Source organism: Crocuta crocuta, unplaced genomic scaffold, assembly GCF_008692635.1.
Source record: "Crocuta crocuta isolate KB4526 unplaced genomic scaffold, BGI_CrCroc_1.0 scaffold95, whole genome shotgun sequence".
Lineage (NCBI taxonomy): Eukaryota > Metazoa > Chordata > Mammalia > Carnivora > Hyaenidae > Crocuta > Crocuta crocuta.
The window spans coordinates 8026626-8044265 of NW_027530971.1; the positions used below are offsets into that span (position 1 = coordinate 8026626).

The 17640-nt window shown below is 54.6% G+C and overlaps 2 protein-coding genes across 2 annotated transcripts in view; one reads left to right on the plus strand and one right to left on the minus strand.

The window, feature by feature from the left end:
- Nucleotides 1–8129: 8129 nt before the first annotated feature.
- LOC144236265 (alpha-1-acid glycoprotein-like) lies at nucleotides 8130–11431 on the plus strand. The gene is made up of 6 exons (XM_077769916.1): nucleotides 8130–8265; nucleotides 8661–8803; nucleotides 9046–9116; nucleotides 9849–9956; nucleotides 10105–10208; nucleotides 11237–11431. The coding sequence occupies exons 1-6, from the start codon at nucleotides 8152–8154 to the stop codon at nucleotides 11327–11329; spliced, it is 633 nt and encodes a 210-aa protein (XP_077626042.1). The 5' UTR covers nucleotides 8130–8151; the 3' UTR covers nucleotides 11330–11431.
- Nucleotides 11432–13382: 1951 nt separating this feature from the next.
- AKNA (AT-hook transcription factor) overlaps nucleotides 13383–17640 on the minus strand; it is a 42146-nt gene continuing 37888 nt past the window's right edge. The window contains exons 21-22 of the mRNA XM_077769772.1: nucleotides 17265–17463; nucleotides 13383–14516 (exon numbers count right to left, since the gene is read on the minus strand). Coding sequence (XP_077625898.1) covers nucleotides 14252–14516; nucleotides 17265–17463 — 464 coding nt within the window. The 3' untranslated portion in view covers nucleotides 13383–14251. The remainder of the gene's footprint in view (nucleotides 14517–17264; nucleotides 17464–17640) is intronic.

The following is a 17640-nucleotide window of genomic DNA, read 5'->3' on the forward strand; positions in this document are numbered from 1 at the left end:
AGACAGAGTAAGAGTGGGGATGGGCAGAGAGAGGGAGACACAGAATCCGAAGCAGGCTCCAGGCTCTGAGCTGTTGGCACAGAGCCTGACTTGGGGCTCGAACCCACAAACCATGAGATCGTGACCTGAGCTGAAGTTGGACGTTTAACTGACTGAGCCACCCAGGTGCCCCAAAAGCTCACCTTCTGTGGTTGACTTCTCTCATGTAGCATGATTTCAAGGTTCACCTTTGTGGTATATGTATCCATATAGTACTTCATTCCATTTTATGCCTCACTAATAGACTACTGTCTGGATATACCACAGTTTGATTCTCTGCTCCTCCACTGAGGGACATCTGGGTTCTTCCCATCTTTTGGCCCTTGTGGACATGCTTCAATACGAGCATTTCTTACCTATGCTAGAGAGATGCCACAATATCACCTGCCTTGGAGGAAGCGAGTAAGCTTCTGAGAGATGGCTGGGCTTAGCAACTAAATAGACAGGACCACCCAGGTTAATTTGAATTTCAGATAAACAGCAGTTATTTTTTAATATTATTTAAGTTTGTTTGTTTGTTTATTTATTTATTTATTTATTTATTTATTTGTTTATTTAGTTATCTTGAGAGAGATAGAGACAGTGTGAGCTGGGGAAGGGCAGACAGAGAGGAGGAGAGAGAGAATTCCAGCCAGAATCCCAGAGAATCTGTGCCAGCACAGAGCCCGATGTGGGGCTCAAACTCACAAAGCCAAGAGATCATGCCCTGAGCTGAAACCAAGAGTTGGACACTCAACCGACTGAGCCACCCAGGTGCCCCAACAATATTTTTTTTTTTAGCATATCTGGGACATATTAGGACATAGCTATACCCCGCCGGACCCGGAACCCTGATCTCCTGACTCCTGGTTCATAATTCTTCCTTTCTTGGCTTGTTCTCCCACCCTGGGAGCTTGAATGAATCAGAGATTTTCTGCCCTTCTCACCCAGGAGAAAGAATAAAGCACAGGCAGTTGAATTCATATCCGGGATTTTATGTTTTAAAGCCTTGCTGTTTCTAGGTCATCAGGGTCTCCTCCCCACCCCCCTCCCCGACTCCAGACAGGGAGCACCGGGTGCTGCTCCTTCGCTGTGGCTCCAAGAATCCCATCTGCAGAGCCCAGGATTCATGGGCTGGAAGGGCTTAGAGACCCTCACACCCCAGACACCCTGTCATAGGGTTCCACAGAAGGTAACTACAGCCAGGGAAGTGCCCGAGGTCACCTGCTGAGGCCAACACAGAGCTCTGATTCAAATCCAAGACTGCTGACAGGTGTGGCGNAAACCCAGGCCTGCTGGCGGGGGGGGGGGGGGGGGGGGGGGGGGTTGCTCAGCATGGCCCCCTGGGATTAGCAGAAACAGCAGCCCCTGGGAGTTGGTTACAGAGGCACATCTTCAGCCCCGACCCCAAACTACCGAATCACAGACTCCCAGGGGCCCAGCAGTCCGGGTTTTAAACAAGCCTCCCTGAGGCTTCTCAGGACCACACTGAGATGCCACCTCCAGCCAGTCAGAGTGGCTAAAACAAACAAATCAGGAGACTCTAGATGCTGGCAAGGATGTGGAGAAATGGGCACCCTCCTACACTGTTGGTAGGGATGCAAACTGGTGCAGCCCCTCTGGAAAACTGTGGAGGTTCCTCAAAAAAGGAACAATAGAACTCCCTAAGACCCAGCAATAGCGCTGCTAGGAATTTACCCAAGGGATACAGGAGTGCTGATGCATAGGGGCACATGTACCCCAATGTTCACAGTAGCACTCTCCACAATAGCTAAATCATGGAAAGAACCTAAGTGTCCATCAACAGATGAATGGATCAAGAAGATGTGGTTTATCTAAACAACGGAACACTACCTGGCAATGAGAAAGAATGAAATCTGGCCATGTGTAGCAACATGGATGGAGTTCGAGAGCGTTATGCTGAGAGAAATAAGTCAGGCAGAGAAAGACATCATATGATTTCACTTGTATGTGGAATTTGAGAAACTTAACAAATGATCATAGGGGAAGGGAAGGGAAAAAAAAGTTACAAACAGAGAAAGGGGAAAACCATAAGAGACTCTTAAATACAGAGAACAAACTGAGGGTCAATAGGTAGGAAAAATGGGTGATAGGCATTGAGGAGGGCACTTGTTGGGATGGGCGCTGGGTGTTCTATGTAAGTGATGAATCACGGGAATCTATCTCCAAAGCCAAGAGCACACTGTATACACTGTATGTTAGCTAACTTGACAATAAATTATTTTAAAAATAAATAAGTAAAAATCAATAAATCAATAAGCAAGCAAGCCTCCCTGGAGATTCTAGTGAGTGCTCAAGTCCCAAGAATTGAGGCCCTACATTATTTCCTGAATCTAGAAAACAGTTTTCCAAAATAGGAAACAAACAAACAAACCTGGAAATAAGAATATTCTTTTCATTTCTCTGACCAAACATTAATCAAGAATGACACGGAATGGGCTACTTCTTGAACCGTTTCCTAAGGTCCACCACCTATGGTTGCCCTGAGAGTCTGCCCCACTGTTTGAGCTGACTTCCGTTTCTACAGATGGGAAGGGCCAGTCACGCTGGTGTCCGCCGGCCCCTGCGAGGCCGGGGGACGGGTCTTGAACTCCACTGTGGCCACAGAGGCCAGCATGCCTGAGGCACTCACACCTGCTCAGCAAGGCTCGCTGGACCATCTTCCTGACACGCGTGTCTCGGCCGCACCTTCCCTGTATGAAGCCATGTGCGGGCATTGCAGTTACAGAGACAGTCCGGGCAGGATGTCTGGGGGTGGGGTGGGGTGAGTGGGCTCTGGGTCCGGTGGAGGCCGCTGGAGGTGTCGGACCTTGTGTGCTGGGGGCAAAAGGCCAGACTGGGGAGCGGTGGTTGGGGAGGGCATGGCTGATGCAATCCCAGCACAGGGAGGCTTGTCAGGAGGTGATGCTCTGTATTAATCAAGGTTTCTAGAGAAACAAAACCAGTAGGGTGTGTGTGTGTGTGCGTGAAAAGATTTTTAAAAATATATTTAGAGAGAATGCGTGCATGTGTGTGAGTGGGGGAGGGCAAGGGAGAGAAAGAGAGACAGAGAGAGAGAAAGAATCTCAGCATGGAGCCCGACACGGGGCTTGGAGCCCAATACGGGGCTTGATCCCATGACCCTGGGATCATAACCTGAGCTGAACTCGAGAGCTGGATGCTCAACCTACTGAGCCACCCAGGCGCCCCTGTGAAGAGATTTATCATAAGGAATTGGCTCACATGATTATGATTGTTGGCGAGCCCAGGATCTGCAGAGTGAGTTGGCCAATTCAAGACCCAGGCGAGCTGATGGTGTCATCCCAGCATAAAGGCTGGCAGGCTGGAGAGCCAGGAGGAAACAGTTTCAGTTCATGTCCAGAGGCCAGAAAGGACTGAGGTCGGTCTCCACCAGTCAGGCAGGAGAAGTTCTCTCTTACCCAGACTCTTAATTCTATTCAGGCCTTCAACCGATTAGGTGAGGCCCACCCACACTTGGGGGAGGGGCAATCTGGTTTACTCAGGCTACACACATTCAAATGTTAATCTCATCTAAAAACACCCTAATAGATACGCCCAGAATATTTGACTAACTATCTAGGTACCGCAGGGCCCAGTTAACTTGACACATAAAGTGAACCATCCCAAGCTGGTGCTGATAGAGGATGAATAAAGGTTTGCCAGGTGACGGAAGGCACTGGAAGGACAGGGAACAGCAGCTGCCAAGGCTTGGAAGCAAAGGCCGTACTGCATATTTGGGGGTGCTCCCCGGTAGGCGGTGGGAGCCCCAGGGCTGGGAGTAGCGCCAGCCACAAGGTGCACAGGAGAGCAGGGTGTGCGCCTGTTGGTCAGGCTGGGTTGGAGCTGCAGGGGGCGCTGTGGAGCCATCCAGGAGGCAGCCGGCTGAGCAGGGGGACAGGAAAGCGCTCTGTGCTGTGGTCAGAGCTCCAAGGCGTCAGCAGCATCTGCGTGAAGACACGGAGGGGGTGAGAGAGTCAGGGAGAAGGGCCAGAGGGAAGAGAAGGGCTGGGTGAGGACTGTGACATTCCTGACTCTCAGCCCGGCCTCCAGGAGGGCCTCTGTGACCTGGCCAGCGAGGCCTCTGAAGCCAGGCCAGCTCCTTCCCAGCAGGGCCAGGTAGGAGATTGCTGAGGACCCAAAGGCAGCTCTTCCGGGGCAGGCAGCACCTACAGTTCCCTGTCTCCCGTTGCACAACCGAGTGTCAGGAAGCAGCCAGAGTGGACTTCCCACGTTGGGCCAATTCCCCCCTCCCCCCAAACATTGTTTGCTCTGTCCACAATGAATCAAGCCCAGCCATGGAAAGTTCCCTTCCACCAATGACCAGCTGCCCCGTGCTGGGAAAAGAAGGAAGGAATGAGGAGAAGCTGGGACCGGAATCCATCAGCCAGCCAGGGCCATGGCCTTGGGCTGGCCATGCCTTTTCTCTGGGCCTCAGTTTCTCCCTCTGCAAAATGGGGGTGATATGCCCTTCTCTGCTTGCTAGCCACAGACAGAGCTATTATCTGTAATAAGTAGGGTAAGTCATCTGGAACCGAATGATATTCAACTGCTCTAAAAAAATGCACTTGCATACGGTTCAACCCAATAACAGCACCTTTCAAAATAATGGCGGCTGCGTTTTCTTGCACACTGACCGTGAATGGGAGCCCTGTGGAGTGTGACGCATTTTCATCTCATGCACAGCTCTCCTGAGAAATGTGTGACGACGCTAGCCCTTCAGATGAGGGAAGCCAAGTCCAAAGGGGTTACATAAATTGTCCAAGATGACAAAGCAGGGTCTGAACTTGAGCAAGTCTTTTTGAGTGTGTCCTCAGCCCGAACGCAACGTTCCGAATTAGGATCATTTGCTCTGCCAATGTATTCTCTGTGGCTGTTCATGTAGAACAACGATCATGACCTGAGCCAAAATCAAGAGCGGGACTCTTAACCGACTGAGGCACCCAGGCGCCCCCTGGAAAGATTTCTGTAATGCAAGAGTCTGTCTTTTCTCCCTACCCCAGCTCATCATTACACTGATGGTAGTGGTTATTATGACTGACAGACTCTTAGAACCAAGTTTGTCTCAGATGACAAGCATTTGACAAATGCGAGCTGATTTAATCCTCTTAACAACTTGATAAAGTAGCAACTCTCACTATCCGAATTTTACAGATGGGAAAATTGAGGCACAGAGAGGTTAAGTGCCTGGCTCGAGGTCACACAGTAGCAAGTGGTCAAGCCAGGACAATACTTCCCCACCATCCCGCATGGCCCTGATTGCTTTTCTATTTCCTGCCAAACTTCTCCTGACATGATACCCGGGCCAGATGGAGGGGCAGGGCAGGGAGGGCTGTCCAGACCCTCCATCCATAGAGGTACTAATCCATCCTTGACATGTAAGAAGATGGAGAAAAGTATACTGTGTCAGGGGGTGTGTTGGCTGTGCTTGAAGGAACTACTTGGAGAGTAACTCCTCCTGGGGTGGGGGGCGGGTGGCAGTGAGGCTCCCAAGGCACCTGGGCAATGGTGAGGACCACTCACTTCCATTTACTCACCATTAGAGAAGCATTCATCTCCATGCTACTTGCAAAACATCTGGCCACCAAATGTAATTCAAGGATAGGGTGCAAGGGGGAAGAATTGCCCCCCTGGGGTCTGAAGTGTTGGTGGCGAAGAAGGATGTTTAGGGCTATGGGTCATTCTCTGACAGTTCTAGGTACAGGATCCCGCTTGACAGAGATGCTGTGTGTGTGTGATATGTGAGGTCCTATAGCTCTGGGGTCTGTGCAGAAGCCCTGACATTCCAGGGTAATGGTGGTGATGTCCCCACAGAACAGGCAGCTTCTCTTTGACATAAGCAGGATGGGGCGCCTGGGCGGCTCAGTCGGTTAAGCGTCCAACTTCAGCTCAGGTCATGATCTCACAGTTCATGAGTTCAAGCCCCGCGTTGGGCTCTGTGCTGATGGCTCTGCTGCAGCCTCCGACCGCCCTCCCAAGGTGGTCACCCCTGCCCCTCCCATCTTCCCTGCTGCAGACAGCGGGAGCTTTCTGAAGAGCAAATCTGACTATTCGTCTCCCACCCTACTTAAAATCTTTCCATTCCTGCTGACACCCCGTCACTCCCGTGCCATCTCGTAGGGGCCTCCCGGTCCTTTATGCGCCCCATGCCCTCCTCTCACCTCCGCTCTTCCTTGCCAACGAGCTCCAATCCTTTTCTCAAGGCTCAGATTAGAGCCATGCAAGTTCAGAACACTAAGTGAGCTGGCAAGGAAAGAAGAAAGAAAAAGGGATTTTCACTTCTGACAAGGGTTCGGAGAAAAGGACTCGTCTGTGCGTTTCCAAATTGGCATCACATTAAACAGCGTTAGTGTTTTTTGTCTTCTCTGTTTGGGGAGAGAGTTGTGTTTTTTTTTTTTAATCAACTTAATTGAGGTATAATTGGCATACAATAAAACGCACACATTTTAGGTTTACGGTTCAATGAGTTTTCACAAACGTGCATTATGCGCGTAACCACCCCTGCGGTGGAAATGTGGAACAGTGCCGCCTGCTTCAGAAAGTGCTCGGACAACCTCTGGCAGCCCGACTGCCCTCCTTGCCTTGGGCAACCGCAGATCTGATTTCTACCATTATAGATTAGTTTGGGCTATTCTAGAACCTTCTACAAATGGAACTATACAGTTTGTGCTTTCTTAAGTCTGGCTTCTTTCACTCAGCATAATGTTTTTGAGATTCATTCGTGTTGTCTTACGAATCAGTAGTTCGTTCCTTTTTATTGCGAAGTAATGTTCCATTTACAAAAATGCCACAATGTGTTTTTCCATTTTCCTGATGACGGGCATTTGAACCGTTTCTAGTTTTTGGCTATTTTGAATAACAGTTTGGGTTTGTACGTGACATGTTTCTCCTTCTCTTGAATGCTATGGTAATTTTAGAAGGCGATTTGGTCACTTGTGACACTTATCAGAGAGAACATCACAATGTGAAGTGCTATGGGCAATTATAGCTCAATAACGCTGGACAAATGAAACAAAATGCCATAGGTATAAAGAGAGGACATCATTACGTATGTTGGAATCTAGGAAGCAGACAAAGGGTATGCGTCCATTAAAATGTTGACCACGAACTACACTGAAACATGAAAAATGACTTGAAATATAGGAGATGAACAAGAACATAGAATTGTAAGCATGTCATCATAAGACTTTTTGGACATATTCATTCATAGGGATAACGATCTGACGTTGGCAGGTAAAAATGCAAGCAGGTAGTGGAAATTCTCATTCTGCAGAGATGACCACTGGCCAGGGTTGGGGACCAAGTGGTGAAAAGAGACGCCCACCTCCCTGCTCACATGGCAGGGGGGTGGAGACTGCATGGACATCATTTCTTGTTTTAGATGTTGGAAGAGACTTCAGGTAATAACCACGTTTACTGGAAATAGACATATAACTTAGATGCCGCCTTCATTTGGAAACATCCCTTCCTCCAAGGCTGGGTTGCCCAACACCATCCTCCCCACCCCCCACCGCCACCCCCCGGACTTTTGCTCGTCCACAGTGGTTACCACACTCAGTTGGAATAGAATCCATGTTTTGCCCTCTCCCCAACCCTTGACCCCTCTCCCACCCCACTCCCCACACCCACCCCACCTAGCCTGGGAACCCTCTGAATCGCCATCCGCATTTGATTCATGGTTGGGTCTCCCTCAAAGTCTGAATGCTCAGTGGGACACGAATTGGGTAAAAACATAGGAGCTTTTAAAACAAAACAAAACAAAACAAAACAAAACAAAACAAAACCCGAACCTAAGAGGTTGCTTAGAGGCTTCTCTATTGAAATCTACCGTGTTTGACAACACCGCTCCGGCCCACACCCACCTTGGCTTTGAATAGGCGGACGTTGGGCTCCCAGTACTGCTTCTAGGTCAGGGCTCTCAATTAGACCCAGGCTTGGAGGCTTCAGCCACAGCCGGCTTTGGGGGAAGGAGGGAACAGTTTGTGCCAGGCGTTTCGCAAGCATCACCTGACGCGTCACCAGGGGGCTCCAGGACTCCACCCACAGCTGGATATAAAGGTCACTGTACCTTCCAGCCATCAGTCCGGCCTGACTCCAGTGCCTCTCCCTGTAGGCATGGCGCTGTCCTGGGCCCTGGCTGTCCTGAGCCTCCTTCCTCTGCTGGCAGCACAGAGCCCCGAGTGTGGCAACCTCACGGCGAAGCACATCACCAATGCCACCCTGGACCAGGTGCGTGTCCGGGGCCCCGAGCGCCGCGGGCAGCTGCCTCCCTCCCTGGGCTTCCCTTTCTCCTGCTGGCTCGCGGTCAGCCCCCTTCCCCCGCCTCCCCAACTCTGCCCTTTTCTCTCCTGCATCCTGGGGTGACATTCTGACCAGCCTCTGGGGGCATTCTTCCACTTCCAAGCCTTACCGCAAGGTCCCTCAGAGGGGACATTCTGTACTGCGGGGAGGGGCCATCCGGTGGCTGGGGGAGGTGCCTGAACCTCAGAGTGACCTCCCGCGTGTCCGCTCCTCGCCGGGGGCCCCAGTCTCCCCATGTGCAAAAGGGAGGGAGAGATCTGCCCCGCTGACCCCGGAGGGATTCGGCCCGCGGCCGCCATCATCGCCTCCTGGCTTCTCCCCAGCTCTCCGGCAAGTGGTTTTACATCGGCTCGGCCTTCCGCAACCAAGAGTTCAACCAGTCGGCTAGGACAATCCAGGCGGCCTTCTTTTACTTTGACATCAACTCTACAGAGGACACAATACTGCTCAGGGAGTACCTAACCATGTGAGACCTCCCATGTGCTAGCCCGCCCCCCGCCCCAGGCTCCTGCTCCGAGCTCCAAGCTCCGAGCTGCAGCTGCAGCTGCAGGGAAGTCCCTCCCGTCTCCTGGTCTCAGCCTTCTCGCACATGGAATGGGGAGGGTGGGTTCTAATCGCCACCAATTCCTGCTGCTCGATGGCGGTGGCCAGTGACTGTCCACTTCTCCGTGACGGTCTTCTTGTTTTACTCCCCTCTTCATCTGTTAGAGGGAGCCAGTGCGTCTACAACACCAGCTTCTTGAGTGTGCACCGGGAGAATGGGAGCCTGTCTAAGCACGGTGAGGGCCAGCCCACCAGTGGGGGGTTGTGGGTGGGCCCGCCGAAAGAGGAGGTGCTGGGGCTAAGGCCGGGAAGGCTGTAGGCACAGAGAACACAGGGCAGGCCCACTTCCCACACCTCTGGGGTCCTGGGTCTGCACACTGCAGTAATCCCAAATAGCCACCGACATATGTGAGTTCCGTGCCGGGAACGGAATTGACACACTTAATCCTCGCGAGCAACCTTAGGAGGACATCACAGTGATCAGATGAGGAAACAGAGAAACAGAGATGTCCAGCAATTTCCCTGAAGTCACACAGCCTGTCATTAGAACTAGGATTTGAGCCCAAGGGGGGCTGTGGTCGTGCCTCTCAACCACTCTTTCTCCTCCAGGATGAGGGTGGCAGTCTGTGTCAGGCACACAGTGACTCACTCATATCCCCACCATCACCCCAGAGAGGGCACCTAGTAGGAGCCTGCAAATGCCAATGGAATTAAACCAACAGCACTTAGCAGCCCTGAGGCTCCTGTCTGAGCTTCACTTTCCTCACCTGGAAAATGGGGAGAAAGGCCCATTTCTGAGTGCCACATCATAGCACGGGGCTGGGAGCACAGTTGGACTAGGGGCACGTGGCCCTGGTAAACCCGTGACCTTCACTCATCACCGTGTGGCACGGGCACCCCTGGGGCTCCTTGCCTACGACTGGGAACCGCTGTGCTGTGTGGTCTCACCCAGAGGTCTTCCCCTCCAGAGTTCGGCAAAGAACAATATGGCTACCTGCTGCTCACCAAGGACCCCAAGACCTTCATGCTTGCCTTCTCCCCGAAAGACGAGCAGAACATGGGGCTGTCCTTCTACAGTAGGCATCCCTCAAACTTCCTCCACCCCGCCCAGGACTCCCTTCCCCTGCGGCCGGGCCCCGGCTCCCCTGCCCTCCCCGGCTTCCCAGCCAGGCCCCGGCCAGCTCACGTAGCAACCCCCCCTCCCCCCGTCACTCCCTCCTGCAGCTGACAAGCCACAAGCGACCCAGGAGCAAATGAATGGGTTCCACGAAGCCATCACGTGCATGGGCTTACAGAAGTCGGAAATCGTGTACACTGATGAGAAACAGGTGAACGCAGGGAGGACCAGGCCGTGCCCACCCTCGGGGTGACCCCGCCTTGGGCAGCCCCAGGGGCCCAGAGGGGATGAGCTGCCGGCCCAGGCTGTGCAGCGAGTTATATAAGACCTCCCACTATGAACGGCTGAGCTTCCCAGAGGCCCACGGGACAAGGGCCCAGGAGGGAAAAGTCACTGTGAAACGGAGGGGGTGTGGGAGGGGCTTGGAAAGGAGGGGCACGGCGGACACAGGGGTGGAACATGACAGAGCAACACTCACGCTGACAACTGCGGGCCACACCCCAGACTTCAAATACCCATGGGTGGGGGGTGGGTATTGTGGCTTCCAGCACCACCCAAACTGCCCCATGTCCAGGACCACCGGCCTGACTTTTGCCATCGCTGCGAAGTTCCTATAAAATCATCTCCTTCACACTTTCCTTTCAACCTGTATCCAGGGAGAGGCTCCGCTCACTCTGGTCCTGTGCAGTAATATCTGAAACGCACAGGGCTGATGAGCTGGTGACACTTTTTTTTGGATATACATGAACTGCTTTCAGGGATTATTGAAATAAAAATGTCTCTGCTTGCCGCCTGAGGTCGTCTCCGGTGGTCACGGTGGCTGGCGTAAACCATCTCCGCTCCCTGCTCCTGGGAGCCGCTGGGAAGGACTGGGTTCACAGGCACCAGCTGGTCTCCTGGCCTGCTCTCTGCTTACCCCCCTCTCCCATCTACTGGCCAGGGACCTTGGACGGGCCCCACGGCCACCCTGAACCTTGCTTACATCATCTGCCCAATGATTGTGAGGAACCCAGAGCAACACAAGGGCTTGGCAAGTCCTCGGTAAAAGCCAAGCTGTCCTAAGGGCTTGAGGCCCTGTGCCCAGGTGAAGACGTTGAGCCTCAGAGAGGGAAATGCCTTGCCCAAGGTCACCCAGCGAGGCGGCGGCAGAGCCTGAGCTGGTGCCGCGGTCCAAGCTCTTCCCCCCGCCCCGCAAGAGCCCCGCGCTCCTCCCACCACGATGCTCCCTCTGTCTTCCAGGATATGTGTGGGCCTCTGGAGAAACAGCACAAGGAAGAAACAGAAAAGCAGAAGGAAAACGAGGGGTCATCGGATGACAGAGCATTTGGTTAGGAGCTCAGGGACTCTGGGGCCCTTCCTCAGCCCGAGGCCCGCCCTTTGTACCTCAGGTCTTTGTCTCAGCGGCATCAATAAAGCTTCTGCATTTGAAGCAGGCAGCTTGTCCTTTGCTCATTCAGTCACTCACTCACACGTGTGGAAGACTGGCCTGAGCTGAGCCCTGGCTCCTCCCCAGGTCAGCCCCTGCCCTTCTGCTTGGAAGAGCCCCCTGCTGAAATACCCGGCACAGGCTGGAAGATGACAGGCACCCAGCGCAGGAAGGGGGAGGTTCCTCCTGTGGCAGAAATCTGGGAAGGCCTCCTGGAGGGGGCATCTGAGCCAGTCTAGAAAGATTTGGAGCTCACAACCCCTGCTGTTCCAGCTGTCAGCTAAGGATCCGAGAGGGTGCGGCTTGAGAAACACGGAGGCAGGAGGCCCTGGTAGTTCAGGTGAACGGGGGTGGTGAGGAGCCCAGCGCGGGGTACCAAGCATGAGGGACCTCACCTTAGACATCACCCTGGCCACCTGGGGAGCCCAGGTGGGAGGGGCTGGACTGGAGGCAGGCAGACTCTGGCAGAGGCTGCGGGGAACATGCTGGTAGTAGGAGGTGACCTGGGGGGGGGGGCAGGACGGAGAGACGCAGAGACCTTGGGGCCAGGCCAGAGCGCCTGTGTCTCCACGAGGCACCCTCACAGGGCCCGCCTGACGCCCACAGGGATATAACGAGGGGTGCGGTTGGCCCCTAGAGACCGGCCAACGTGCAAATATGTTTGGAGCCCTCGAGATGTGGCCACGTCCAAGGCAGGCCCACTTCGGGGCACAAAAGTACTGAGCACCCAAGCGGGGAGTCCAGCCACCTTCCAGACCCGACGGCTTCGGGATTCAAGGCCACGTGAGGGAAGCAGACCCACTTAGTGGCGGAAAACCTGGGGCCGCGTAACCTCAGGCAATTCCACGAGCGGGTGGCCCGGGTGGCCCAAGCCGTGGGGAGTGTCGCGGCCATGACCTTGGCGCCCGACGCCCAGCCCTGCGGCGATTGTACTGCCCCCTCCCGGGCGCCACCCTGCAAAGACCCAAGACCCCAGCACCCTGGGCTCAAAGCAGGAGCCACGCCGCACCCGGGGCACTGAGGCGGGGGACGCCGCCCTGGNGCCCTCGGCTCCCTGCTCCCTTCCTCGTACCCCTGGAACAGCCTCTTGGCATCCAGGAGGCTCAGAGCCTACAGGAAATGTTCCCTTCTCGGCTAACTGCCATTGTCAAGTCCGCTGAGGAGGATCAGCTGGAAAATGAAACAGAAACGGTCCCGGAGGGCAGGGAGGAGCACGCGGAAGGTGAGGGAGATGAGGGAGATGGAGAGCGAGCCACGGGAGGGCGTAGCAGGAGTCGGGGAGACAAGCTCCTGCAGGTTAGGAAGAAGAGAACAGCAAAGAAAATGGATTTCAGAGTCAGGCATCATGAGGCTGGGCAGATAGCCCCTGGGGACCTCGGCCTCTCATCCACGAAGGAGGCCCATGGTGGGGGTAATACTTAGCTCAAGAATCGGCATTCAGGGGCGCCTGGGTGGCTCACTTGGTGAAGCGTCCGACTTCGGCTCAGGTCATGATCTCATGGTTCGTGGGTTCAAGCCCCACGTCAGGATCTGTGCTGACAGCTCAGAGCCTGGAGCCTGCTTCGGATTCTGCCTCCCTTGCTCTCTGCCCCTCCCCCACTCACACTCTGTCTCTTAAAAAAAAAATTGGCATCTAGTGGGTGCTCAGGAAATGGTGGCTGATATTTGCTACTAAAAGGAGCACTGGAAAGGAGAGTCTATTCTGGCCCCAGTAAGAAGGGGCTTGGCCGGACAGCCTCTCCAGTCAACAGGGTAGGGTCCGGAGACAGGCATAGGGAGAAAGCTGGAGAAACAGTAGCCTCCAGAGGAAGGCGGGCAGGGTCTGGAAAACTGCATCCAATAGGCCCCCTGGGGGAAGGGCTTGGCTCGTCATCAAACCTTCCTCCCCGCAGAGCTGAGTTAAGAAACCACAAGTCGATGTCACACCACAGACGTGGGCGGCTTTGGGAATGTTTTTTTTTTCCCTTTTTTTTTTTAAAAGATCAGTATTCATCCTTCTTCATTTCCCCTTATAACGAAAATAGACTTTTAAATGCCTCAAATATACAAATATCACTGATGCATACACATTCCAGAAAGGCTGAGGTTCACGCTGCTACAAGGTAGGAGCAAGAGACAGGCTGGCCTCCTGACCAGGGCCTGGCAGGGGCTAGGCCGCCAGCCAGATTCCACAGGGGTCCCGGGGACAGCGCTGGGGCTCTGGGGATGAGGTACAGAGAGGGACCATGGTGCACAGCTTCCTGGGCCCCCCTGTGCGTGTCCCCTTCCCAGCGGGCCGGTGGGAAAGTCCTCTCCAGAGGAGCTGGGCATATGTTATCCTGGGGGCCCGACATCTTGACATTTTGATGGTGTCAAAGAGCCCAGCTGGTCACCAGTCAGCAGGAGGAAATTCCCAGAGATGCCCACGCTGGAGGGGCTGGTCACAGGCGAGGAGACAGGTTCGTACCAGAGACTCCGGCCCTATGCCTTCTTATCTGGCCTTGTAGGTTGGATCTAAGAGCAGGGAAGCTCAGTAAAACAAAAAAAAAAAAAAAAAAATCTGTCCATCTGTATATAAAATACATATTATAGGCCAGAGGTGGGCAGTGCAGGGCCAGCAGACCCCGAGATTGCCTCCGGGCAGAAGGCGGCCTCGGGCTCTGGGGCTGGTCCCCGGGCAAGTTCCTTCTCACGATGCCCAGGCCCGCACCCCAGTGCTCGGGGCCCTCTCGGGAGGGGACTGCGGGGGCCCGCGGGCCTGGCTCCAGCCGAGTCCCGGCCTGGGGGACAGAGCAGGCAGCCCGTCCACCTGCCCGCCCCCCGTCCGTGTCTGAGTCTCCAGAGCCAAGTCAGAAGAGGCAGGAGCCCCTGAGGCTCCGGGCCTGGCGCAGGTCGGCCGACAGGGAGCGGCTCATGTGTTTGGTGGTGGAGCGGATGCTCTCGGCGGCCCGCACGGCTCGATTCAGGGCCTTGTTGAGCTCTTCCAGGTCCGCCAGGTCCAGCTGGACGGAGCGCCGGTGCCCCCGGGCCGGCCGGGGGGAGGCTGCGGGGGGCCACTCGGCGGCGGCTGCTTGGGGGGAGGAAGCTGAGGTAGGTCCCGGAGGCGCATAGTACCTGAGGAGAGAGGAGCCTGCGGTCACTCAGCACGGAGAGGGCTGGGCAGCTGGTGTCTTATTCGTTCCGTGGGCACCGTGACACGGGTCTTACGGGCGAGCGAAGAGAAGCTCGAGAAGCTCAGTGAGGCAGGGGGCCCGGCGGCAAATCCTAGCCATCCCGGGCGGCTTCCCCTCTCAAGGGCTCTCCCCCCACCTGAAAGAGCCACACTTAGCTCCCTCCCAGGAGAGAGCTGATAAGAAAAGTGGGGTGAAGAGCTCTGGGGGCTGCCTGGCCACTCTAAGTGCTTCTGCACACGTCAGCTCAGAGTCAGAGCGCTGGAAGGGGCGGTGCCGGACTCATGCCCAGAGCTAATCAGCACCCAGTAAGGCCGATACACATCACCTGACCCGAATGAACAGGCTTCTTGAATCCAGTTCCTTCCTCTGGGGACCGAGAGGCGTAACCACTGGGTTTACACACATCCCTATGTAATCTGATGACCAGCTAGCTTGGCCTGAAAGCCGTCCAAAACTCCCTCGGAGGCAGAAGCTACAACGGTCCCCCACCTCCTGGCCAAAACCCAAACCAGAAAACCCTCCCGGCTAGAAAGGCTTTGGCGCAGGGGCTATAAGGCATCTAGCCAGCAGGTGGCAGCACCAGCCCACAAACTTTCTAAAGGGCACCCTGTCATTGAGCATGCTCAGTCCTGCTGCGGGCAGAGGGAGCCTCTTCAGGGTATCATCAGCCCAAATTCTAGTAGCATCTAGAGCCATGCTCCCTTACAGGCGACGGGGGCGGGACGCACCTGGCTCCTCTGCCCCCACCAAGCGCTAGCCCCCACAGCGACTCTGGCCGCCTGCTGCCCACCTACACAGGCTTTTGGTGACACGCCACCCGAGAAGGCTCCCAACCAACTCCTTTTACACTGAGGGAAACCGAGGCACGGAACTAGCCAGACACAGGACAAGAAGACAAGTCTCCTGATTTCAGAGCCCAGGGTTTTCCCCCCTGCACAATCAATCCTGTCCTGTTGAAGCCACCTTTATGTATTTTTTCTTTTTTTGCCGATGACCGCGGTGTGCAGTCGCACTCTCTGCCATGATGGCAACGCCGTGACCCGCACGACAAATTCCGCAAACGCCTCGCGGGCGTCTGGCCACGTGCCTCACTTAATCCTCTCGTAACTAACCGTGCGTGGTGGAGACCATTACCCCATTTCACAGATGAGAAAATGGAGGCTCAGAGAGGAAGCAGCTTTACCAAGGCCACGGTGCCAGTAAGTGGCAGACAGGGATCGAGTGTAGCTTGGACTCTAACCCCTGAACTGCTTCTGCCTCAACTGCTATGTCTTGTCTCTCTTGCCAGAGTTTATATCCAAATCCAGGTAAAAAAGCGCTCATCCTACCCTATGCCTGACCAGTAGTCCTCAAAACTCCGGGCCGCAAAAACAAGGACAGTCTGAGAAACGGGCACAGCCCAGAGGGGCCTAAGGACCCGTGACGTGAGAATGTGGCATCCTGGATGGGATCCCAGGCCAAGAAAAGACCTTCCGGTAAAAACGGAAGAAACCCATGGGGCGCCTGGGTGGCTCAGTTGATTGAACAACTGACTTCGCCTCATGTCACGATCTCATGGTTCAGGAGTTCGAGCCCACATCCGGCTCACTGCTGTCAGGCCCTCTGTCCCCCTCTCTCTCTGCCCCCTCCTCACTAGTGCTCCCTCTCAAACATAAAAATAAACCTTTAAAAAACTGAAGAAACCTGCATAATCTATGGACTTTAGTTAATAACAATGTATTAATATTGATTCACTAACTGTACAAAAGTATCATATTAGAGTAAGATGTTAGTGACCGGGGAAGCTCTGAGTGTGTGCGTGTGTGTGCGCGGGCAAGTGTGTGTGGGGAGGGGAGGGGGGTATGGGAACTCTCTTTACTGTTTGCTCCATTTCTCTATGCATCTAAAATTGTTCTAAAAAATAAAGCCCAGGGCACCTGGGTGGCTCAGTCGGTTGAACATCTAATGCTGAATTTCGGCTCAGGTCATGATCTCACCAATCGGGAGGTCAAGCCCCGTGTCAGGCTCTGTGCTGACAGCACAAAACCTGCTTGGAATTCTCTCTCTCTTCTTCTCTCTCTGCCCCTCCCTGCCCAAAATGAATAAATAAACTTAAAAAAAAAATAAAGCTGGGGCGCCTGGGTGGCTCAGTCGGTTAAGCGTCCAACTTCAGCTCAGGTCACCATCTCATGGTTTGTGAGTTCGAGCCCTGCATCAGGCTCTGTGCTGACAGCTCAGAGCCTGGAGCCTGCTTTGGATTCTGTGTCTCTCTCTCTCCCTGCTCCCCCCCTGCTCATGTTCTGTCTCTGTCTGTCCTTCAAAAATAAATAAACATTAAAAAAAAAAATTTTTTTTAAAGCCTATTGAAAAACAGTAGGTGTGCATTACTTACTTGCTGGGAAGAGCCACAAGGAAATGGATTCTAGACTCCCGCAAGCTTTCCCCGCGAGCTCCTAGGGGGCAGGGTCCTCTGTCAGGCCCCACTGCTGAGCCCCCGGCCCCCACCCAGGCCCAGCACTCTCCCTGGTATGCAGGGAGCACTCAGGGTTTGTTGAGTGACTGCACGAGTGTTCTGCTTGTTCGGCACATTCCACACTGGGGGAAAACACAGAAGTAAGCGACGCCCGGGTTCTCAGTGGCCGGACACGGATCTGAATGCAAGTTGCGAAGCGAGTCAGGGGCCAGGAAGGCGGGGAAGGGGAGTTCTTACACAGTGGCTGACGGATAAGGCATGATGGGCACCGAGGAGACGTAGGCAAAGGCAGGAGGGGCTGGTGCTGGGGGCGTGGCGGCCAGATACCACAGTCCAGGGGGCGGCCGGGCCGGCGACCCTGCCTGCTTGCTCCGCTGCGAGGGGCCAGACGCTGAGCGTGCGTGTGCGTTCCTCTTTGGGGCAGCGCTTTCCGGCCCTGCGAGGGAGGGACACTGGAGAGGTCAGTCTGATCTCGAGGAAAGCTTTAGAACAGGGAGAACAGGGGGCCCGCCCAGCTCTGCCCTGTTAGAGCTGGACACTGGGCTGGCCGTGCTGGCAGCGCCTCGCTTCCAGAAACAAACCCTCTGCCCAGTTTTCTCCTTCCCAGTCCGGG